Here is a 24,775-nt window from a genome sequence, read left to right on the forward strand (position 1 = left end):
CGAACAGAGCCGGGAGGGAGAGCGCAGAGGACGTGCTGGGGAGGACAGGAGATGCACCCAGGCGGCTGCGGGGCTGCCCAGAGGCTGTGGCCGCACACACATGCCCACCAGCGGGGGGCTCACGGGACAGAGGGGTGAACACCGCAGAGAGCAGCGCTCACCTGTGCTCAAGGGAGGACCCAGGAGGGGTGGAAGAGGGGTGGAGCGCTGCAATTCTTTTCAAAGGGAGAGAAGAAATGGGGCGGTAGGTACGCTGAGTCTTATTTCTTTAAAGTTGAGGATTGGGGAAGTTACTCTTGAAGCCATCAGTACTGATTAAGGGGAAACCAGTGAAGCACACGGTACCGAACTTGGGAAGAGAGGGGCTTCCCTTCCCACATCCCCCATCTAGGAGGAGTGGTGGCTCCAGACTGCCCACAGCCCAGTGACCCAGGCAGGGGGCAGCAGCATCTCTGGCCCCCGGTGCCCTAGACGTGAAAAGCAGGGAGGCAGGACCAAATGAAAAGCTCACGTTTCCCTATAAACCAGAAGCACAGAGCTGGACACAGGTACACGTTCAGTTAAGACCTGCTGCCAAGCAGGGGAGCTGACAGAGGCTACCGCTCCATCCCGTGACACCCTCCCCACACAACAGATATCTGGGCCCCAGGACGAAGGTCCCTTGGCCAGGACAGTGGGCAGGTGTCAGAGCTGGAGCCCACAGCCGTCTCCACGACCACCTACCAAAAGCTGCCTCCCGCAGGCCCGACGGGCAGCTTCGCCTCCACCTGCTCACCCCGGCTGTCCCCAGTGCCCGGCCCCTCTTGCTCACCTGTGCGTGGTTCGCATGTCCACAGGCCCGTCGCCCACCTGCCCTTCGCCTCTGCCCATGGCCGTCGCCTCTGTCCCCCTCAGCAGCCCTTGGGCAGGGCCTGCTCCCGACTCAGGCGTCACTCGTGTGTCTCCGTCAGCGTTTAAATCCGAAGCCAACACTCCTCTCTCCATTTTTATCTTCTTGCTCTCCACATCGTCCTCCACTGGGTCCCGCTCAAGCGCCCGCTTCTGACTCCGTGTTCGGCATGCTTCTTCAGTCATTCTGAACTTTAGGGGAAGGGGAAAACATGACATTTAAACTTGGCACAACCAAGTAGCTATCTTCTCAAACTTTTCACAGTGTCAGCTTGGAGTGTTTGCCTTACCACATGACAATGGCAGAAGTGGGCACAACAAATGAAGGGCCCACAAAGCGTGCCCAGAACATTTCTTCACGGCCTTGAGCAGGAGCAACAGAGCATCTGGGAAGCCAAGCTATGTACCACCCTGTCTGGGACCAGAAGCCTACAGGGACCGGGACAGGAACAAGGGAAGGTGGCTGCTTGTCAGAAAGAAGGGGTAATCTCTGCATTCCAGACTCAAGAGCAAATAGAGGAAACTGTTCTAGGTCTGACCCCCTCCGGCGGGATCGAGCGCACTGGATGTGAGCAATCTGGAATCCAAGGGGGCACCATGCTGTCCCAGGAGCAGGGCCACAGCCCAAGTCCAGCCCTGCCCTGATGAGGGCTGACCCTTTTTCCCCATTCAGCCAGGGGAAGCCCCTCACTGCCTGCTCACCTCAGCGGAGGGGGGGGCGCGCGCATCACATTTAACCCTTTGACTGCCAACAAAGTGAACTCTGAATGGGGTGAGGCCTGGCCCAGCACCCTGCCAGCACCCTGCCAGCACCCTGTACCTGCAGCCCACACATATCTTGATTGAAAGAAGAAAGAAAAGAAGGGGGGGGGGAAAAACCGCTGAGTCAGGTTTTGATCCCATGACATCACTGGGCTCCACATGACCCTTCCCAGGATTCAGTCTGAGAGACAAAGCACTTTCCAGAAAACCAGTCTGAACCGGTTCCAGACAACAAGCTGAAGTGTTGTTAACCCTCACAGAGACAGTGAAGGAAGACCGCAGTGATGGCTGTTTGCAGGGAGACTGCTGGCATTCCACAACCCAGTCTGGGACACAGGTACCTGCTCTTAAAGGGGCCGCTCAGAGACCAGCCTTGATGTCCCAACAGGGCAGGACACTGGAAACCAGAGTTCCAACAGTCAGGATCTAAGAAGCCACACGAGAGTTCATCACAGGACAAAAAAGAATCTAGCTGCCAGGCCCCTCCACTCCCAGAGTACCAGTTCACAGGACAGTCAATGCCCACACCTACCAACACGTAGCCCCTTGGGGAACCCCAACCACCCCCGCAGTGTGGCCACACTGAAGACCTCCTGGCTGTGTCCACGCAGGCAGGACACCCAGAACCTGGGTTTCTCCCCAGCAAAACCCCTGGGAGGCCTGTCCTGGGTAGGGCCAGGCAGGATCAGTTCAGAGCCCAACTTCTGGAATCTGGGGGGTGGTACAGGGCAGGGAAGGAGCCACATCGCTGTATATGGGACACACTCCTGAGGCAACTCATCTGCCACCTCTTTAAAGGAGCCGACTTCACAAATGAGCAACAGCGCAAGGCACTGCCTTGGACTCAAACGGAAAGGAAGGGAAGTAACAGCCGCTCCACGCTCCTGGCGCAGGAGGCAGAGCGCCCATCTGACACGTGTCAGGCCAGCGTGGCCGAGCCTGGGCACTCAGACACCTGCTCCCACAGGCAGTCCAAAAGGGTGGAATCAAGAAGGTTTCCCAACGACCATGTCACCCCCCAGGGTGCTCCCCATTCCAGGCAGAGCTTGAGAACTCTGAAGCTCAAGGGCACAGGCTATCAGCTTGGCCTTGATCTGCCCCCAAACCCTCCTGGCACCCCAGCCTGCACCTGCCACCCCACCTCAGCCCCCTAGATCGCACAAACTGTCAGACTGCTGAGTCTGTCCTGTTTCCCTGTGAGCTACAGACAAGTCAATGCCCTGAATGGAAGTCACCCTCCCTTCCTCTCCTTCATCGTGGGAGGGACCGGTCACTTTCCTTTGGGGCACTGCCTAAACAACAGGAGCTGCTCCAACATTTGGGGAATTGGATGAGAGCAGTGATTTCAGTGGTCACTTTGAATAGTGGGTACCTGTGCTTCCAAGACCAGAGAGGAGCCTACTGGGCATAAAAGATGTGGGGCGTCCAGGATCTCAGGCAAGGAGGTCCCCCACTGTTGTCAGAGAAAATTCTGTCCCTTAGGGAGAAGCTCTCGGTCTGGCCAGCCCAGAGGGCACCCCCGCCAGGACAGCCTCCAGAGTGGTAAGCCCCAGGCTCCAATCCATAAAGCTCATCTGAACCCCAGTTTCAGTCTGAAGCCCTTCCTCCCAGTTGTCAATATGAAGAACAAGGTTGGAGCTGGGGAGAGCTGGGGAGTGAGGACAAGGAGGTCGCTCTGCATGAGGCCATCAGACCAGCGAGGCAGTGCCCCAGTGACCTCATTTCACCGTCACTGGTGTGGGACAAGTGGTCCCAAGGGGCTGCTCTCTCCAGACTCAGATCTGGTCAGGGTCCCCAGCCGAGGACATGGGAGACCCGTCTGCTTGTGCTCAGTGTGCAGCGTCAGGGCAGCTCACTTGGAAGCCGAGGGGCTGGAACTCTGCCAACCCCAGACACTCCCTGGGCCTCTGGCAGGCTGCTGGGGTTGGGGGGCCCGGCTGCTGCACCCTTCCCCCATGACACGAAGGACGTGCACAGCTGGAGGGGGCGGGGACAGCAGTGGGGTGGAGGGGGATGAAGTCTCAGGCTCTGACCTCCCCCTCCTTGGGTGGAGCCTCCTCCACCACTAGGAAGGCGGCTGCCTTCCAGCCAATCTCCATCCCGCCAGGCAACTGCTCCTGGGGAGGGCAGGTGCGAGTAAGGAGGGGCCCCACCCTCCTCTCAGCAGGAAGGACCTGTGACCCAATCCAGCACATCAGGGCTGGCGGCCACCGCCCTGCAGGCACGGGGGGAGGGGGGTGGGTGGGGCGGGGGCGGGGGGTGGGGGGGGGGGGAGGTTGTGAGGAAGAAACCAGCCCTGAGGAACGAAGTGTGACCTAGGAATGAAGCAGGACGGACAATTTCTGCAAGACGCAGTGAGGAGAGCACTAGGGTACTTTCTGAAGAGCAGCTGAAGAGGATATATCGCGCCAGCCGGCAAATTAGGATCTGCTTCAAAACTCCTGGCGAGTGAGGGGAAGAGGACGAAGGGATGGATAGCAGAGTAGCAGTGACAGATGATAGCACGTAAGTTCCACCACAGGCTGGAGGAGACCCGCTGGCCCGCAGAGAGCAGCCCCTCTAACTGAGGCAGGATCCGAGCCGGCTGCTGCCTGCAGGGCAGAGCCCAAGAGCAGCCAGCCAGCCGAAAAGAGGCACCACCAGGGCGCAAGGCTGCCCGGGGCACAGGCTGCCACCTGGGGAGCAGGGCCAGGACCCAGGGGGCTTCCGTCCCCCTTCTCACTCTCTCCAGGCAAAACCTGGCTGGTCAGCAGGACGCAGCTCAAGTAGTCCTTGGGCCCAAGAGGGACAAGCTCCAGCTACACCAGAGGCTTCCCAAGCACCCAGCACAGACAAATCCCAGCATGGGGGCTATACCAAGTCCTAGGCAGAATGCTAACACAGGGCTCTGGGAGGGGTGCAGATGTCAACTGCTTCTACCAAAAGATGCTTTTAGTTAAATGTCACCTTCCAACTGGTCTGAGGACCTCAGGTGGAAAATATATTCTAAAATAACTCCAATAAATAAATAAATAAAATAACTCCAAAAGGGTGATTGTGCAATGGCAGAAACCAATATTTTTAAACAAGACTCTGGGGACCAGCACCCCACACAGGCTGGTTCATTTGGGAGAGGGGAGGTTTAGAGAGGCATAAGTCAGAGTCTTAACCCTGAGGTTATCATTAAATTTCTCTGTACTAGGAAATGCTATGTATACCGTTACTAACATAACAGCAAAAACACTACTAGTAATACTCTTGTTTCAGGCATGAGGAAAGTGAGGCTTAGGAGTATGTGTTTGGGAGAAGTGACAAGAGCTGATGCTCTGAAAAGCAGATGACGTGGGGGTGCTTTTTCCAGAGCCCAAAGAAGGGCGTGAGATCAAGGTGGCGGCAGGGGGAGGGTGCTGAGTGCAGACTGACCTCAGGTGGAGCACAGAGGACAGGGTAAGTCAGGAGGAGAGGGGTCCAATCTGTTCTAAACGATCATGTGGTTGATCTGGGGACACACTGGGGCAGAGCAGCAGGGAGATACGACCAAATGATGGGTGCACTTCAGAGGATTTGGACAACATAACAAACCAACAGCTGGACAGGAGGCGAGAGAGGGCTGTTTTGTTGCTGTTCTTAATTTTTGTCTGAGCAGCTGAGAAAAGATGGACTTGATTTTCTGGGACAGAGATGGAGCAGATCTGGAGGAAGAACGCGGGAGTGAGATGGGCCGGCGCGCACAGAGGCTAGGAGCGTGAGGACAGGTGGGGCCTGCACACGGCGCAGCCGCTGTCCTCGGGGACGTGCGGAGAGAAGGGGCTGAGCTTGTGCAGCAACTGCCACGGAGGTGAGTGACGACAGGGTCCAGATGCCAGCCGCACTGGGCACCCGCCAAGCCCCACACCCTCCACAACCCCGGCTGACAGGCACACGTCTCCCCATCCAGCACAGACCTCACTCTGCTCTCGGCCTGAGCTACTTCCTGATGCCTGCCTCTCAGAGACAGTGGCAGAGATGCAGCAGCTGTGTTCTGGAAGGAACTCACACCAAAAACACCAGCTCTTGAGTTTTAAATCATGTCAAACCTCATTAAGGCCAAATATAAGGGATGCAATTTAACTTGGGAAATAAAAAATTGATCCCAATGGCCAGCCCCCACCAGATACAGCAGAGAACAAGTATGAACCTTAGGGAGCAACTGGCAAGGGAGCTTGTTACTCCCTGAGCCTCAGTTTCCCCTCCACAACTCACAGATATGCTGGGTAAAGAGAAACAATGACATCAGTAAAACCTTGAGTGAGAAAATCAAGTTGCAGAATGGTATGATACCATTCACAGTTTTACAAGGCTTAGTTACAACCTGCAGAAAAAGATACTAAAAGCGCACTAAAATCGAAACTGAAAGAAATTGGACTAAAATCCACAACACTCACCCTCTGAAACTTTCACTGTCTATATTAAGCATTTCTGTACTAAATTATTTCTCTTAACAGTGACAATCAGTTTCTTTGTAGTTAAAGAAAACAAAGATAAAAAGAAGAGTTAGATAAACAAACATGCCCACTGCAGAGGGTGAGAACTCAAAGAACAGAGGCACAAGGTGTGGCGAGGGAGTCGGTCCCCGTGGAGGGAGGCGCCCAGCTCCTCCAACAGGCAAACAAAGAGCCCAAGAGGAACCGTGACCTTCAGCGGACGGAGAGTGGATGCCGCTGCCACCTTCCCACTTGTTACTGGCAGCTTTCAAGTCCACCTTCTGGCCCACTTGCAACTTCTGAGTTCTAAACAGTAAACCTGAGCCCGTTATTCCATCCCCACAGCCCACCTTCCACCTGGGTCACCAGCTGTCCCCAGGGGACATCAGGCCACGGCATCAGAGCAGGCTCTCCCTGAGAGGACCCCTCACTGAGACACCCACAGCAGCAAATCCCACACTGCTCAGGGGCATCACCTCCCCCACGGCTGATATCCCCCATCTGTCTTCATCTTCAGTGTGAGCGAGCAGTATGAGTTCAGGACGGGCTGCTGAGTTAGACCTACATTTCTGTTAATCAGCCTCATGAAGCGGGTGACTCTTGGAGATGGCTTACATGGCAAAATGTAGCAAGTCAGTCAAGGGCTTTAATTAAAAACCCCTGCATTCTGACTTTCTGGAAGGCAAGCGTACTGAGATGGAGCCTCACAGATTGAGGCCAAGGCAGGAACAGGAATCCAGGGAGATGGTTCAGGTAGAGGAACAGCATAGGCCAAAGCAGCTGAGCCGGGAATCTCAGACAGAGGGAGAGGGGCCACAGTTAGTCCTGTGCAAAAGATATCCTCAAAAAGAAACCCGGGTCATACTGACTGACTGAAGCTGAGTTCTGAACCCTTCAGTTCAGTTCAGTCGCTTACTCGTGTCCAACTCTTTGAAACCCCATGGACTGCAGCACACCAGGCCTCCCTGTCCATCACCAACTCCCGGAGTTCACTCAAACTCATGTCCATGGAGTCAGTGATGCCATCCAACCATCTCATCCTCTGTCATCCCCTTCTCCTCCCACCTTCAATCTTTCCCAGCATCAGGGTCTTTTCCAATGAGTCAGTTCTTCGCATCAGGTGGCTAAAATACTGGAGTTTCAGCTTCAGCATCGGTCCTCCCAATGAATATTCAGGAGTGATTTCCTTCAGGATTGACTGATTTGATTTCGTTGCTGTCCAAGGGACTCTCTCAAGAGTCTTCTCCAACATGACAGTTCAAAAGCATCTGAACCCTTGCTGCTGCTGCTGCTGCTGCTGCTGCTAAGTCGCTTCAGTCGTGTCCGACTCTGTGCGACCCCATAGACGGCGGCAGCCCGCTAGGCTGCCCTGTCCCTGGAATTCTCCAGGCAAGAACACTGGAGTGGGTTGCCATTTCCTTCTGCAATGCATGAAAGTGAAAAGTGAAAGTGAAGTCGCTCAGTCTTAGCGACCCCATGGACTGCAGCCTACCAGGCTCCTCCGTCCATGGGATTTTCCAGGCAAGAGTACTGGAGTGAGGTGCCATCTAAACCCTTAGTGGTCTGAAAACTTAAAGACACTGCAGAAATGTAAATGTTTTCTCTTCTATATCATCAGAAGGGCCCCTGGCCCGGCCACCTGGCTAGAAGTTCCATGGGCATTCAGGGGACAACAGGCTCTCCCTGCCGCAGTCCAGGAACGCGGGTAGGCACCGACCACACCCACACACGTGAGGGCAGGTGCCACTCACCAAGAGTCTCTGTGGGTAGAAGGCCAGCCAGTCATCCCACACGGGGGGAAATCCGAGTACAGTGGGCCTGCAACAGGTTCAACATTCTTCTACTTGGCATCCTTATCAGCTGCCCACCGTGGAACATTCCACTGTACAATCTAAAGGCCTTTTGTTAATCATGCTTAAATCTTCTTCTCCCCTCACCTTGGAGAGACAGGCACACGGTGGGCCTGAAAGGACACCAGTGGGACAGCCGTCCTCATGCCTCCGTGGAGGCCCCACTTCAGAGCACTAAGCCTTGCCCTGCCAGCGGCTACAGAGGCACCCGTGGGGAGGTCTGGCCAGGAAGAGCCCCGCAACGGCAAGGTCTGAGCCCCCTGACGTCAGCTGCCACTGCCGCCCGCCTGGTGTGCCCCCAGCTCCAGAGGGGCACCAGCCAAGGGGCCGGGGTGGGGGTTGGGGAGCATGGGCTCCCTTTCAACACTGGCACTCTCAGATCCCAACCCAAGGTTAATGCTCCTCTGTTAACAGAAATGTGGGGTCTTCGTTTACAGACAAGATGGCTTACACTGGGCATTTATGTGCCGCGCATGGGTCATCTCAGATGCAAGGTGAGTGCTATCATCAGCCCTTGATTTACAGGAAGGGAAACTGAGGCAGGTGAAAGTCACACAGCAAGTGGGAGGGATGGTGCTGGGAACGGAAGCCCAGGCTCCTCTGCACAGTGCCCACTGAAACATGCCCAGCAACCACCCAGAGTCAGGCGTGTCCAAAGGACACAGGAAGCTCCTCACAGGCAGGAAGTGGGGTCGGACCGCTTGCTCTGGCCCCGAGGTCCAAATGAGATATTAAATGTTCACAACTTTATTGAGTGTTATCAGTGAAACCACGCCTTTTGCTGTTTGCTTTCAGAGCACAGAAATTCTGCTAGAGCACAGGACATACATTCCTAAAACCTGCCACATGGTGCAGAACCATGCAATCAAAACACAGGGCTTGTAGAAATGATGGAACACTACCACAGAACTTCATCAGTAACAGTGAAAGAGTCTGGAAGCTGATATTTAAATGGTAATGTGTTAAATAGCTAAGAAACACACAAATGCTGCCTGAAGCCCATGTCTCACCTGCGGAGAGCTGGTGTTTGCTGTGGCTGTGGGTGGGGTGCGGCTTCTGAGGTACTGCAACAGTAACTCAGGAGGAGGGAGGCTGTCTAACCCAGAAGGGGATGGGCGTGGTGTGGTGCACATCTCAGGTCCGTGCACTCTGCTTTGGGTCCCAGCAGGTGCTCTTTTAGCTGCGAGCAGTTTTCTGGATTCATCTCGTACAGGAGTCAGCAAACTTTCTTAAAGAGACACAGTAAATATTTTCAGCTCTGCAGGCCATTCAGCCATGGTCACTCAAGCCCTGCAACTGTGACAGTTTGTTCTCAAATGGGCATGGCTATGTCCCAATCAAACTTTATTTACCCAAAGAGGCCACCAGCCTGTGGGCCATAGGTTCCCAACCCCCCAGACCTAGCATTTCTCCTGGACAAAATCGCATGTAACAAAACCGTGTGCCCTTATACCAACAGTGTTAGAACACATCTGCTTTTCCAAACAAGCATTACAGCAGAACTGACTACAGAGAAAACTGGTTTCAAAAAAAGGATGTGAATGTGTTAATTCAATCCAAGCCCAGGACTCAAGGTTAACCCTTTTGACAAATCAGAAGAAATTTAGTTTCGAGAAGTGTCAAGTGCATCCTGGTTACTGCAGGGTCAGTCTGTCCCAACTACATGGGTCAAATTTACATCATTCTAAAAGCCCTACACACTCTTGAGATAAATAGGCCCCTCATAGAAGGAAATTACATGCTATAAACTCAATTACTGAAGCAGATGAAACTTTAACCCAGTTACAGAAACAAATGGTTCCTATGCACACGTGCCTGAGCATCAGACCAAAGCTCTAAGGAAAAGCACAGGGGCTGAGGACCGGGGGTGGGGGTGGGGGTGGGGGCTGGCAGGGCAGGATTAAGCCAGGAAAAGAAAAAAGTGAAGTCGCTCAGTCGTGTCCAACTCTGTGCGACCCCATAGACTGCAGCCCACCAGGCTCCCTCGTCCATGGGATTTTCCAGGCAAGAGTACTGGAGTGGGTTGCATTTTCTTCTCCAACGGATCTTTCCCACCCAGGGATTAAACCCAGGTCTCCGGCATTGCAAGCAGATGCTTTACCATCTGAGCCACCAGGAAAGAAAGTGCAAATCAAGTCCACTGGAGCCGAGCTGCTAGAGACCTGGGGTGGTGAGGGGAGGGGTCCCTGGGAAGAGCCTCGGGATCAGATTTCTCTCCAGGTAACCGACTTAACTTTGCCCTTGAGGGCTGGTGCAGGGCTGGTGCGGGTGGGTGCAGTCTGTGTCAGAGAAACCCTAAGAAGGGCACTTCAACTGGTTTGGCGGCAGCCGGGGACAGGGTGGGGTCCGGGAGGACACAGGTTCACAGCACACTGCCCCCCACTGTCCTACTCCAGGGCAGGTTAGGCAATGCCATCACAGCCCTGCTCCTTGCATCCTGAATAAACCTTGATGCCTTCTGCCTGCAACCATACTTTCACAGCTCAGCCCCAGCCTGGAGACGCCACAACAGCTTCGGGAACAGCCGCTGGGCTCAGGCTTCACCCAGTCAGCACCTTGGTCCTTCAAGTCTCCTGACCTTTATGTGAACGCTAGGTCTGACTGGTAGGCACACCACCTCACTGCCAGCCTGACAGCATCGTGTCCATCCTGCTGGAGCTCCCTGGACCTGGGGACTCGATGCAGGTTTTCTGAGCCTCCTGCTTAATGTTAAGAGAAGCCGGCGTTGTTTGCCAGATAAACAACCACTTTACAAAAATTAAAGTCTTGACCAACAAACACTTCTGTCATATTAAAGGAGCTCACTTGCTCTTTTAAAGGTTTCGCACAAGGTGGGTGATGTCATCGCTGGCCTCTAACGGTGGCCGGCGGTGCCTAGTCTCTGGGTACGCAGAGAGAAGGGCGTGAAAGAGATGAACACGTGGTGCTCCAGACTTGGAAGCATCTGACCCTACTTGATGGACACCCTACTTACTGGCAGAGGAGGGGCTCAGGAAACCGGGGTGTCAGCAGATACCTCCCTGTTCCCCCAAATGCAATACACCAGGCTAGCTGAACACCAAGCAACCTTGTGTCACACAAATACACACGTGTGTACCCACATTCAGACACGTGCCCCTACAAACACTCACGTCGTACAGTTTTCATCCCTTCTTCCTACTTCCAAATCTTATCCAATCATCTTAGAAAAGGTCTTTCTTCTCTGTGTAATTCATTTATGAGCAAAAGAACAGCAGTTCTTATGTGTGATCACTGTCCACTGGGCTCCAGAACCAACTGTCGGGAAGGAAAACCATTCTGAAAATGAGATGAGACAGGGTCCAGAACCACCAACTTCTGAAGCAAGTGAAGGAATCCACAAGCCGTGCAAAATCCCTGCAGGGCCCTGTGTGGACCCCTGCACACCTCCACCACTTCAACCCACACTTCCTCTGAGACAAATAATTTCACACCTGGGTAGAACAAGAGAGCGTTTTAAAAATCACTAGCACCTGCAACCACACTCATTTTTACTACTTTGTGCAAACAGTAATTTAAACTTCCAAAGAAGGCAAAGAACCAACTGCTGTTTACTGCTGTTAGTATCTGAGTGATGCCTGAACCTAGAAGGGAACTTCGGTAGTACTGAGGAGCCTGGTCAGTTACTAGCAACCAGGGATACCCTTCTCCTAGTTCACAGCCTGTCTGATCCAGGACATGGATGTCAAACACTGATTCTGCGCCAGTCAGTGACCTCCAAGGGGCCAGTGACCTGGGGGTCCCACCTCTGTGGAAGGCAGGAGCAGCACTTTGGGGATCACTGGCCTTCATGAGAGCAAAGACCCAGTAAGGATTGTGAGATACATGTGTGGATCATCATTTTGTTACAAGCCAACAACGGAAAAGAAATCTGCTCTGCTGGTCCGGAGCAGGAGGGGGAGTATCTAGAAATATTTCATTAGAGGTAGGCCCCATGAGCAGAATCTGGAGTTGTAGAGATGGAAGAGGAGAAAGCAATGGTAGCAGAAAAGGTAAAGTGGCAGAAATATACAGGCACATGAAAACCCATCTCCCAAGTAGGTACATGAAACCAAATAAAAGGGGATCAAAACTTTTAACAACTTTTTAAAATGGGATGAGGTTGCTTAGAAGGAGAAAACATCCCCCCATGACAGTAAGGCCACTTACATGCTAGCAGCGGTGACTGGGCCTCCCAGGCTGCAGTGTCTGGGACTGGGGATGGGGCGGAGGTCCTGGCCGGCCACCAGTCTGTGAGCGTGAGGAGGGCTGGAACCTTTCATTAGGTCCTGAAGGACAGGAGAGGAAGTGCTGAGAGCACAGAGTGTGCTCCCAAAGGCCTGAGTGTGCATGCAATTTCAATCAAGTGCCTCCAGTCACTCCATCAAACTAATCAATCTGAGCACCGATGCTCTCCACAGGGGACTCTCTGACCCTAGTCCCCAGAGGTGTGCTCTACCTAACCCTTCAGGGAAGAGACAACATTTAAGAATGCGGGGTTCAACTCAGATTAGGGAGTGAAAGGTGAAGGTTAAGTTCAGGAGCATCTTAGTCTCCTCCTAACAGGGCACTTCTTTCGTGCCAAGCGTGCCCAGACACCACGTCCATCTGAAATGATAATGACACATCAAATATACGGCCATCACCACTCAGGCATCATGCAAGGCAGAGTCAGACCAAGGCAGCCATCCTATCAGGTCACCTTCAGCCTTGGTGCAATAACCACTCGGATATGTAGGTATGCAGACTGTTAACACTGGAAAGAGAAAAAAGCCATATATAAAACACCCTGGGCTCTTACAGTTACAAATAAACACACATTTACAATCTTGATTAGTTTTGGGTTGTCATGCCCTCCTCCAGGGGATCTTCCCAACCCAGGGATGGAACCCAGGTCTCTCTCATTGCAAGTGGATTCTTTACTGTCTAAGCCACCAGGGAAGCCCAAGAACACTGGAGTGGGTAGCCTATCCCTTCCTTCAAGAGATCTTCCTGACCCAGGAATCGAACTGGAGTCTCCTGCATTGCAGGCAGATTCTTCACCAGCTGAGCTACCAGGGAAGCCTTTTTAAGGTAGAGGACATGTAAATGTAGCTTCTGAAATAATGCTTTTTTGGGATATATTTAATAAAATTAATCTGGAAAGCAGAAATTTTAATATACTCAGGTAGCAACCACCAACATTTTACAAATAAAACCTCAAAGGTCTTCAGATTCCTAAAGGCCAATGCCATGCAGACCTGGAGAAAGATGGTGGTAGCACCTCACCCCAGTACCGCTTGAAGGAACAGAGCAGGTTTGGGGACCAGTCATCTTCAGAAAAATGGATGGTCAATGACTTCAATGGGGCAATGCCACAGTAACAGCCAGCCCTCTGGTGGCCTGCCCAGCCACTCGGACTCACCCTGGAGACACACAGGGCCAGGCCTGGGGCAGCCAAGTCTCCAGACCGCAACACCTTCCTCCCTCCCTGGAGTCACGGTGAGGGGCAGCCAGAGAAAGTACAGGTCCCGTCAGGGACGCTGGGGTAGGTGGGGAGTATGTTTTTATCTTTCCCAGACACACACCATCTCTTGAAACTTCTGAAAACAGGGACCACCACGGACCAGCCAGGCCACGCAGATACCACTGAGGTCAGTCTGCACCTCAGCCTCATGCCTTGGCCTGAGTATCCCTTCCCAGTGACAGGAGAGGAAAGCCTGTCCACACGTCCACGTTCAAGCACATAGCAGGACAAAGCACACCTGAACTGACCATGCTTTAAGAGGGGGAGCAGCAAATGTTTTTAAAACTTGATAGCACCCCGGGCTCACTCTGGAGAAGGGGGCTTGGATTTTGTGTTTCTGTTCTCAGAAGTGCCCAGTAACTACCCAACACCGCCCACCTGGAAGTGGCCCCACAGGGGTGTCTGAGCCTCTGATAGCTGGGGCCTGCGCCCGAAGCCCAAGTGCAACCCCAGAGAGAGAAACAAACGTTACCAGAAGAGAAGGCGACACGGAAATAAAGACACTACTGTGAGGGGGATGTGAACAATATTAAATACCAACAGGGAACTGGTGGCCAGGGGCCCTCTGGCGCAGGACGTCACTGAGAGATGTGTCACTGAGCCTCCTCAGCCCACAAAGGGTTACGCCTGCCAATTCCCTGCCATCTGCAATGTGCCCAGCGGGTGTCACATCACCAAATGGGAGGCCTTAACCCTTCCAGGGCTGCCTCCCTCAGGACCTGGCTAAGAAAGCAGCCCTGACCACCAGCTCCACCGAGCTGGAAATGGCAGGAGGTTTTACACAGAAATTCCCAGGAAGGGCCAGAAAAGCCTTCTGCATCCTCAGGAGGAGATGGGAGTGGAAAGAGGGAGAACCAAACATGCACCCAGCAATGTGGTGACATGGGCCTGGAGGCCCTGCCCGGGCTCCCTTGTCAGCTCATCCCTGCATGCATCCTATGGCAGCAGGGCCGGCAGCCCCAGAAGGATCAGAGCCAGCAGGGAAACCTACGTCTAGGACTAAATAAGTTTCTGGTCTCAATGAAGCCCATGGGCCTAAGAAACAGTTCCTACTGATGAACAGTTCCTCCAGCACTTCCTGCACAGCTGTGAGAGCTGGAACAGAAATCTTCCTTCTCTCCTCCATCCTGTAAGTAGAAATCTCCCCCTTGGGCAGAGGGTTGTTCTGGGTACAGACACCTATCACAACCTCCAAGAAATAGCCAGGCTGACCTAAAGGATATCACGAGTGGTCATTTTGTACAACATGCTACTCAAGGCAAAAGCAAGATCTCGCCCCAGCCAAGGCCCTGAGAGCCCCTCTGACCTGTCTACTACCACCCCTCTCACATACCCCCTACCCCTCGACCCCATTCTTTCAGCTCCAGCCACTCAGACATCCCAGCTGCTCCTCTGAAAGCCAAGTTTACTCCCACCTCAGGGCCTCTGTCCTTCCTGCTAGGTCCTTCCCGGAATCTCTGTACAGCATTCTCTCCTTCAGCAGAAACGGCAAAGTGACATGATCTCCCCCCACATACGTGACTCAGGGGGTCTCTACCCCCTTTCCCACCTCATCACCACTAGACATGCTAATTACTCATCTCTCCATCTGCGTCCCCCTCCTCTCAACCCCCACAAGAACACAGACTGTCTCTCTGTTCGGTGATACTAGCCCAGGGCCCAGGACAGAATAGGTGTTCAATACACACTTGTTAAACAGACGGGAAAAGTACTTTCAGTGCTCCCAGCTATGGCGCTGCCCTCCCTCATTAAGTAAGTCCCAAACTCTTCATGTCAATAGAAAATAAAATGATCAAAACCAAACAAAACAGGGACTTCCCTGGTAGCCCTGTGGTTAAAAATCCGCCTGTCAGTGCAGGGAGTACAGGTTCGATCTCTGGTCCAGGAAGATCCCACAGGACACAAGAGCACTAGGCCAGTGAGCTGCAACCACAGAGTCCTTGTTCTAGACCATGGGAGTCACAACTACTTAAGCCCACACAGTTCAGAGCCCGGGCTTGGCAACAAGAGAAATCACTGCGACGAGAGGCCCGCACACTGCGATAAGGAGCGGCCTCCACTCGCCGCAACTTGAGAAAGGCCATGCACAGCAACGACAACCCAGAGCAGCCAGAAAATAAATAAAATTAATTAGTAAAACAAAATGCTTACTTCATACCATACATGAAAAACCAACTCAAAGTTGGCCAAAGACCTAAAGATTAAAAGCTAAACCTATAAAACTCTTAGAAGAAGAGTACATAAGGGTAAAATCAGGACCCTCAATTTGCCAAGAAATGCTTCGATACACCAAAAGCTCAATATCAACAAAGGAAAAAAATAAATTAGACTTCATCAAATTTATTTAAATTCTTTTGTGCAGAAGATTGTGAAAAAAAAAAAAAAAAAAAAAAAAACCAACAGAGTGGGGACAAAATATTTCAAATCATCTCTCTAATAATGGTCTCATGTCCAGAATATATAAAAAACTATTAGAATTTAGCAACAAACCCAATTCAAAAAAACAGGCAAAAGATTTGAAAAGACATTCCTCCAAAGATGACATACAAATGGCTGATAAGCACATGAAAAGATGTTCAGCATCACCAATCATTAGGGAGACGCAAATCAAAACCAGCTCTCACCCATTAGGATGGCTATTTAGAGAAAAAAAGGAAAATAAGTGTTGTTGAGGACATAAAGAAACTGGAACCACCATAAACTGTTGGTGGGAATGTAAAATGTTGCTGTGATGTGGAAAAGTCTGGCAGCTCCTTGAAAAGTTAAATACAGATAAATACAGAATTACCCTTATGACCCAACAATTCTACTCCTAGATATATCCAAGAGATGTGTTCATTTAAAAAAAAAAAAAAATTGTATACAAGTGTTAAAAAGCGGAACTATTCACAACCACCACCAAGAACAATCCAAATGTTCACCAGTGGGTGAATCAACAAAATGTGGTATATCCATACAATGGAATATTATTCAGACATAAGAAGGAATAAATTTCTGATCCCTGTCACAATGCAGATGAACTGTGAAAACACAGTAAGTGTTTAGCATGCTTAGCAGACACAAAAGCTCATGCAGTACCTGATTCCATTTTTCTGAGATGCCCAGAACCATGCAAATCTAGAGACAGAAAGTAGACTAATGGTTGCTAGGGAATGGGGGCACAGAGGTGGGGCTAATACATACAGGTTTCTCTCTGGGGTGATGAAAATGTTCTAGAATTAGAGGTGATAGCTGCACAATATTATGACTATATTAAATGCCAAGGTACACTTTAAAAGGGTTAAAATGGTGAATTTCATGTTGTGTGAACATTATCTTATGATTTTAAGGCAGGAAAACAAGAACAAAATAATCTTAACCTCAAGAGCCACAGCCCCTCTAGAGCTGCTTAACTACTAAAAGGGAAAAGCAGGCTTACTCTGATCCCAACAGGACTTGAAAAGGGTCCTCAAGGAAAGACTCCTTTGTGTAACAAGATCGCCAACAACCCAAGAGCCACTGTCCACTGGGGTGCAGTCCCTCATCAGCTTCTCAGAGCAGCCAAGGAGGCCGCAGCAAGCCCGTGATACAGAGTGGGACCACATGGGACACAAATGGGACAATTTACCAAAAGGGAACCAACTCTATGAGAAGCCAAGACCTCCAAGGGCAGCGGTCACACAGGCCACCAGTGTAGAGCAAGGTTCAAGTCAGGCCTGTCACTGGCCCCACACTGGGCTTGTGTCAGCGCCTCAGTCTCACAGACATGTCACTCACTCATTCACCCTAACACTTGCTTAGTTTCTACCATAGACCAGGGGCTGACTGGGGGCTCCAACAAAAGGCCTGCCATCCATAGCAGCACAGTCCGAGGAAGCCCCTGGGGACACACACAGATGTATGGGGCAGGCCGTGAACACAGCAGGCTGAGACAGAGGGCAGAGGCCCCCCACACTGGAGCTGCCATAGACCCTGGACCACACTTACGGCTCAGATTTATAAAGCACTTCTTTTTTTATAAGACAAAGTCACGCTGAAGACCAGCTAACTACCTACTTTATCCAGACTAATCGGCTATGGCTGCTCTGGACAGACACCACCAATGGAGAGGTGAGATTGATTTCTAATGAATAATATATTAATTTGTGTCAGAAAACAACATATGGGACATCGCGGCATCAGGGTACTGAAGTGAAGCAGCACACGCAGTGATCGATGCGCTCTGGGTTCTGGGGGCAGCGGGGGGAGGTGCGCACAGAACAGCCAGGGCTACCAGCGCCACCCTCCACCAGGCCGAGCCCAGAATGCCCGGCTCACCTCCACCCCTCACCTTCCCCACCTGTGAAATGGGAACACACCCACTCTATCACTAACATGGCTCCACGAAGGTACTGTCAGTGCTGCTATTACAGAAGCAAGAATGCTTTACCAGGAAGCTGCACCACTGATGGGCCACTGTCACATCCCCACAGCAATGCCAGAACCTCTGCTCAAGGGTTTCTGCTTGAACTTAAACCAACCACAAGCGGCCACCATCCTCACTTTCATAAGCGGTACTTTTCCTGCTCTGGGTGACATGCATCATAAAGCTCCCTGAAGGAAGGCCTGGGTTACATTCATCTTCCAAATTTATTTTATGGAAAATAAATTATTTTATGGAAAACTGCAAACATGCCCAAAGAAGCAGCATAAATTGCACATGCCCACCACACAGATCCCACGGTCATCAGACAACCAACCATAGTCTTTCACCCACCTCATGTCTGCTAGGCTCTTTAAGAAGCAAATACCATTCAACATGTATTTATGAATGAACAGTATTTATCACTACAGGACACAAAATCACAATTCCATGATCATACCATCAACAATTAAACAATTATTCCTCAATCTTTGTCAAAGTCACACTTGTCTAAAATACACAGGTTCCCCCATTGCATTCTTTTCAATCATATGTTGAAGAAATCAGGTCATTTGTCCCTTGACTGAGCTTTGCAAGTGGCCTCCTTGTGGTATAACAGAAAGTGTGAAAAGTTGTCAGTTGCTCAGTCATATCTGACTTTTTGTGGCCCCATGGACTGTAGCCTGCTCAACTTCTCTGTCCATGGAATTCTTCGGGCAAGAAAACTGGAGTGGGAAGCCATTCCCTTCTCCAGGGGATCTTCCCAACCCAGGGACTGAACCCAGTTCTCTTGCACTGCAGGCAGATTCTTCACCATCGGAGTCACCAGGGATACACACCAGGAACACAACCCGTTTCCTATAAACTAGATTTTGAGGCCAAATCAAGCATACATCCCTCTGAAAGCACATGCACCCTTCCTTGGGGGTGGGGGTGGAGGGCTGGCAGCTACTGAGGACCACTGTCTAGACCCACCATTTTATTAGCTGTCTGCAAATGAACGAACTTATAATTTCATGTTCCATACTCATTAGCCAGAGCGTCAATAGCTACACTGTCCGTTAGCCACATGTGGCTATTTAAAAAGACTTAAATAAAACTAAAATTTGACTTTCTCAATCACAATATTCCAGGTACCACATCAGACAGTATGAGTAGAGCGTACTGGAAAATTCTGGCAGCTCGAATCTATCTTCGAGGGAAAGTAGCCCTCACCCACTATTTTGTTCCTTGCAAGTTCAGCTGTAGAGGTAAATGCTTTTCTTCACTCTACCAATTTTTCAAAATGAGTTGATTCCCTAACACTTTTTGAAGGGCACTCATGAGTTTCTTCCTTTCCTCTAATCATCAATACTAACCCTGGATTTTTTTTTTTTAAAACACATATGATGCTCCAACCCAGGGAACTAATTTTCATTCACATTCCCTTGCCCCACCCTTGGCCGGGGGTGGGGGCCGGGGGGGGTCCTGTGGGTCCTTCTGATACAACCCTGGCAGGATCTTTCACAACTGGGACATTGCCAATGCAAATTCAGAATTAAAACATTTTCACTTAAGTGCTTTGATCTTTCACTTACATGTCTTTTGTCCTTAAAAAAAAAAAAAAAACAACAACAACAACAACAAATTTTTTTTGACCACACCACAGGGCTAGTGGGATTCTAGTTTCCTGACCAGGGATCAAACCTGGGCCCCCTGCAATGGAGGCACAGAGTCCTAACCACTAGTCAGCCAGGGAATTCCCAATTTTGGTTCTTAAAGACATCAATTACTTGTTTCCTCCTACAATACATAATAATAAGACTATTGGCATTGTTGACCTGAAACCAAAAATATGATTCCTAAAAGCAGTTAAAGATTTTTTCCTACTTCTTACCTTTATGGCATTATCTCATATCTTGTGATCAAAAAGTACCATTTTTCCAATTGTATTTATTTATGGCTGCGCAGGGTCTTTGTTGCTGCACGAGGCCCTTCTCCAGCTGCAGAGCATGGACTCCAGGCACACAGGCATCAGTGGTTGAGGCGCATGGACTTAGTCATCCTGCTGCATGTGTCCCCTGCCTTGGCAGGCGGATTGTTAACGCTGGACCACCAGGAAGTCTCCAAAACTACAATGCTTTAAAGCCATGTAAAATAAATCCTCTGAGAGGTTAAATTACCCACTTGAGTAACAACTGGTATGTACCTAGATTCATTTCAGCTTGCTTTTGCGTATGGCTTTTAGGGGTTCCCTTCCCCCAACATGACATAACTTTATTTTCTAATTATATAAAACAAGCATCTGGTGTGACACAGAAAGGAAACCTGGAGGAGTCTCCCAATAATCCTATCCTCCTTTCATCATGCCTCTGGAGGTGACCATGTAGTTCATCTATGGTTTGTATATCCATTCTAAAAAATAAAATAAAAACAAATACACATTATGTCTCCATCCCACCCCTAACCTTTTATCATGGGGAATGAAAGTGAGTACAATACATTTACCCTTCAGTTTGTTATTGCTTCTACTTAATTCACCCTAGAAATCCCATTACAGTGACATGAAGCCATCCCTTCTTTCCCTCAGGGGCTCAGCTCCGCCCCGCTGGCAGACCCAGCCCCATCAGTCCTGGCCCCAACTGACAAACAGCTAGGTGAGTTCCAGATTGCTACTTCAGAATGTTGTAGAGAACAGCCCAGCCACAATCCTTACTTTTGACAGTATCTTCAGGATCCTTTTTGAGAAGTGAACTCACTGGAGCAAATCCCTCTCTGAGGTGTTGTGAACCTCCCAAAACAACATACGGTGGTGCCCGGTTCCCACCAAGAGAACAGTCTCCACCTTTCGAGACTTAAGGGTCAGAAGTGTCTTAGGGAAGCTCCAGTGAGCACTATTCTCAGTACTGGGAAAGACTTGAGTCTCTTTCCTGCCTCGCTTATGGGTCATCTGCATTTGCTTTTCCCTGTTTGTTTTTCTACAAGTCATACCCGTTCTGGTCCTTAACACCAAGCACGAGGCCAGTCTCTGGGCACGCGAGCAGTGTCTGCAGCTGCCGAACGACAAGACACCTGACGGGCAAAAATCAAGGGTAGACACCAATTCCATCAGCCCAGGCAAGCAGAGTGTATGTACACTGAAACCACGTACAACGCGGGGCGCGGTGTGCGGGCTGTGTGCGTGTCAGAAGACTCTCCAGGACGCGGCCCCTCTCCCGCCTTGCTCTTTTTCCGTGCCCACTGAAACCCGGGCAGCAGGAATGAGGAGACCCCAGCTGACCACAGGCCACAGTCCAGTGGAAAGTGGAACAATCAATCAATCAATCTGCTCGGCTGACTTACACCCACGACCAAAAGTACACAAGCTGATGTATTTATACATTTTTTAAAAATAATTGCTCAAGGGTGCTTTTGCCTGTTTGACATTGACCATCACCGGCCACCGCCATCTGCAGACCATATTTTCCCATCAAGTCCTTCACACAGCAGGTACAGAAGCAGGACCACAGGGAACACCTGAGGTGGCTTCCAGAAATTCCCTCCCGGATCCCCAACCTGACTGCTTTCTAATGCTATGGCTATGTCTTCCTTGCTGGCCCTGTGATAGGAAAGGAGGAGTTTTCTTTCATTCATTCTCTCACCAAGAACTTACTGCTCGGACCATGTACTTCCCAGGAAACAAGGGGCCAGGCAGGGACTTTCCTGGCAGTCCAGCGTTTAAGACTGTGCACTTGCATTGCAGAGTGCAGGTTCAATCCCTGGTCAGCGAACCAAGATCCTACATGCCGAACCGTGGTCAAAATTTAAAACAAAATAAAACAAAGGGCCAGACAGATATGAGGTCATCCAGCCTAGGACCTCAAAGAATCCTGAGCCAGCCCTCTGCCTTCAGACAATGCCCTGGGCTACTAGACAAGTGATGGTCACTCACCCCACCCTGGGCTGCAGTGAGACCTTTTCTAGACATAAAGTACCATGAATTTTAAATGCTAACGTTCAAAGAAAGCCTGCTGACAACCATGGGCCAAACCCACTTTCTAGGTGGCCAGCCTACTGCACGCTGCCACCAGCACCAGGTAACGAGCACCATTAACACCAATGATCCTCAACTAGCTCTAAGAAACCGGCACAGACTCTTTGAGACATTTTCACCAGAGCTCTAGGGTCCCTGGGTAGGGCGGGGGGAGGGGGGGGGGGGCTGTAAAATGGTGCAGCTGCCATGACAAGAGTCTGGCATTTCCTCAGAATATTAGACTCGTGATCCAACAATTCCACTCCAAGGTGCACGTCCAGAGGACCTTAAAGCACGCCTCCACAAATCTGCGTGTATAAATCTTCACAGCACTGTCATAGTTACCAAGAGGTGGGGATAGCCCAAATTTATCCCAGATGATAACAGATAAACAAAACTGAGTCTAGCCATGCAATCGAATACACTCACCCACAAAAAGAGATGAAGCACTGACTCACGCTACAGAGTGGACGAACCCTGAACCCTGAACACACGCTAAGTATGAGAAGTGAGACGCACAAGGTCATACAGACTGATTCCATTGATAAGAAATGTCCAGAACAGGCAAATTCAGAGATATAAAGGAGAGGAGTGGCTGCTGGGGGCTGAGGAAGAGGGATTGGAGATGGACTGCTAATAGGTATGGGGTTTTTTTGGGGGGTGAGGAAAGTGTTCCATAACTACACAAAGGTGACATCTGCACAACTCCTGAACACACAAAAACATCACTGAATTGTACACTATACATGGGTGAATTATATGATATGAAAATTATCTCAATTAAAAAATTTTAAACACCAGTAAAGTTTATTTTTGCTGGGGAAACATTCTGGAAATGTTTCCCTGACCCCAGGATTACTTGACCATTCCTATACTTTGTTGCTCTATGCAGGTAAGAGCTGAAACCTCACAAGCCGACACCCAACCCTTGTCACATGCCCTGCTCACCCAGCAGAGGCGTCCCTGCAGCCAGGTCTCGCCCCATGCGGTTGTGCCACTGTTTCAAGGGCATCCACCCCTCGGAAAGTCACCAGCCGGCCGGCCTACAAGAGGAAGCGGCTCACCGACCCAGGAGGAGGTCTCCAACGTGTCTTCATCTTCTAAGACGTCTTTCAGTCGTACCTTCTCCAGTTAGGTAGCCCTGGCCCAAAACATCACTAGCCAGGCCCTGATAGTAACAGACAAAATAGCACCCGGCTCTGGGCTCGGTCCTGTTGGGTCCTAAAAGCCCTGGACAGTCTCCACCTGAGACCCCAAAGCAGTGGGGGGGATGGCTCAGTTTCCCCACAGGCGCAGAGTGCAGGAAGGTCAATGCGCTCCAAGCACAGGTGGTTAAGGATAAACTCTAATCGTGGCATTGGGAAACCACAGGTATGGCCGGAGGGCAAAGGCCACCTGGCCAGGATTATGCTCTGCCCCTGATCCTCACAGAGGACGGCTCATTCTACTGCGGCCTGGGCTTTTCAAACAAGTGACCTGTGAGACATAAGAAGAGAGCCAAAGGCCATCTGGAGAAGGCAGGGCCTGGGCAGCCCCAAGGAGATCGCCCAGTGTGCAAAACCAGAGGTGCTGGCCTTCTTCCCTCGCTAGGAGGTGGCCATCAGCTTCCGAAGCAGTGCTGTGTCAACGTCCAAGGACCTGAATGAGGCCTACTGGGTAAGCCAGCCTCCATTCCACAGATACTAGATACCTCGCACTCACCTGGCTTCTGGGCATGGGACAGTGGTCCTACCAGCCGGCCATGGTGGGAGCTACGTCAAAAGGCAACTGCTGTCAACGTGCTGGCCAACCTAAAACAAAGAACAGAGGAAGAAACATTGAGTTTCCAAAAAAAGTTACTGGTACATACTGACAATTTTAAATGTCTCCAATCCCTGGAATTACACAGCATAATTCTAGATTTCAGCCAGAGCTCTGTGACTGCACCCTTCCACAGGAAGGCAAGCTGAAGAAATCAATTTCTATCAGTCTCTATCTGTATGACCCAATATGGTGCACTAACCAGTCAACACGAAGATCTCAGACACGAAAGATCCCATCTTAAACAATACGGATAGAGACAATAGGTGGTACACAACCACAAGCCAACATACTGAATCACACAAAAAACGGCTCAAGGTTGTGATTATAATAGTAATGACATTAACAGCAAAAACAGACATACTAGCATTTAATAGATGTTCAGCAGTGAGTTCCAGGTACTACGTTAAAATTCAGTTACCTCTTTGAATCCCCTGGACAGTCTCAGGGTTAAGTTACAAAATCATTCCCATTTGACAGCTAAGGGATCTGACATATGTGATATTCAGGAACTTGTCCAAGGTCACCACATCTCCCTCTTCCAAGGTGACCTCTCCCCTCTCCAGTCCCCACACCCAAACACAGACCCCAAGAAACCCACCCACTATTACAGGCAGGGCAGAGTTTGCCCTCATGAAGCTGGGGACATGAGGTGCCCAAGGATGGATAAACTTCATCTCCCACATGGAAGTGGCCTCACTGCCACAGGGCAACTAGAAGTTTTACCCAGGGATCAGCTCCAAAAGGCTTACACGGCCCAGGCAAAAAGGGGCTGCCTTGTTTTACAGACCCCAAAACTAAGGTTCAAGAACGTTCAGGAACTCTCCCAAGGTCACAGAGACAGCATGAGTTTCCCTCCTTTGTGAGGTTAGATGTCCAGTGCAATGGGCACACAGGCTCAAGCCAGGGAACCAGCCAAGTCTCAGCCTCCCGGCAGCCGTCGGTTGCAGCTTCCAAATGTTGTCAGTGTCACCTCTGCGGTCCTTCTTTGCGCCCACACGACTACCAGGAGCTCACTCTGGTATGAGACCTTTATATTTAAAGTGGGTTCACAGAAATTCACAGCTCATGGATGTCGAGAAACACTCCCACAGGAGAACTTGCAAAATAAGCAAATATCATATGGAAAGATCTTTGGGCACCAAGAAGCACACAGAG

At 50.6% G+C, this 24,775-nt stretch overlaps 1 protein-coding gene across 35 annotated transcripts in view; it reads right to left on the bottom strand.

The window, feature by feature from the left end:
• GATAD2A (GATA zinc finger domain containing 2A) overlaps positions 1 to 24,775 on the bottom strand; it is a 96,505-nt gene that overhangs the window by 33,702 nt on the left and 38,028 nt on the right. For 7 of the 35 annotated variants that reach the window (XM_055540164.1, XM_055540179.1, XM_055540173.1 and 4 more), the window contains 4 exons: positions 23,519 to 23,607; positions 12,110 to 12,228; positions 8,953 to 9,166; positions 812 to 1,080 (listed from right to left, as the gene is read on the bottom strand). In XM_055540164.1, the coding sequence (XP_055396139.1) occupies positions 812 to 1,080; positions 8,953 to 9,166; positions 12,110 to 12,228; positions 23,519 to 23,533 (617 nt within the window). In that variant the 5' untranslated portion in view covers positions 23,534 to 23,607. Of the gene's footprint in view, positions 1 to 811; positions 1,081 to 8,952; positions 9,171 to 11,073; positions 11,219 to 12,109; positions 12,229 to 12,641; positions 12,696 to 19,702; positions 20,221 to 20,796; positions 20,878 to 23,518; positions 23,608 to 24,775 lie in introns of all 35 variants that reach the window. The other 28 variants (XM_055540341.1, XM_055540372.1, XM_055540355.1 and 25 more) reach the window with 10 other exon arrangements.

This window comes from Bubalus kerabau, chromosome 1 (assembly GCF_029407905.1).
Source record: "Bubalus kerabau isolate K-KA32 ecotype Philippines breed swamp buffalo chromosome 1, PCC_UOA_SB_1v2, whole genome shotgun sequence".
In the NCBI taxonomy this organism is placed as follows: domain Eukaryota; kingdom Metazoa; phylum Chordata; class Mammalia; order Artiodactyla; family Bovidae; genus Bubalus; species Bubalus kerabau.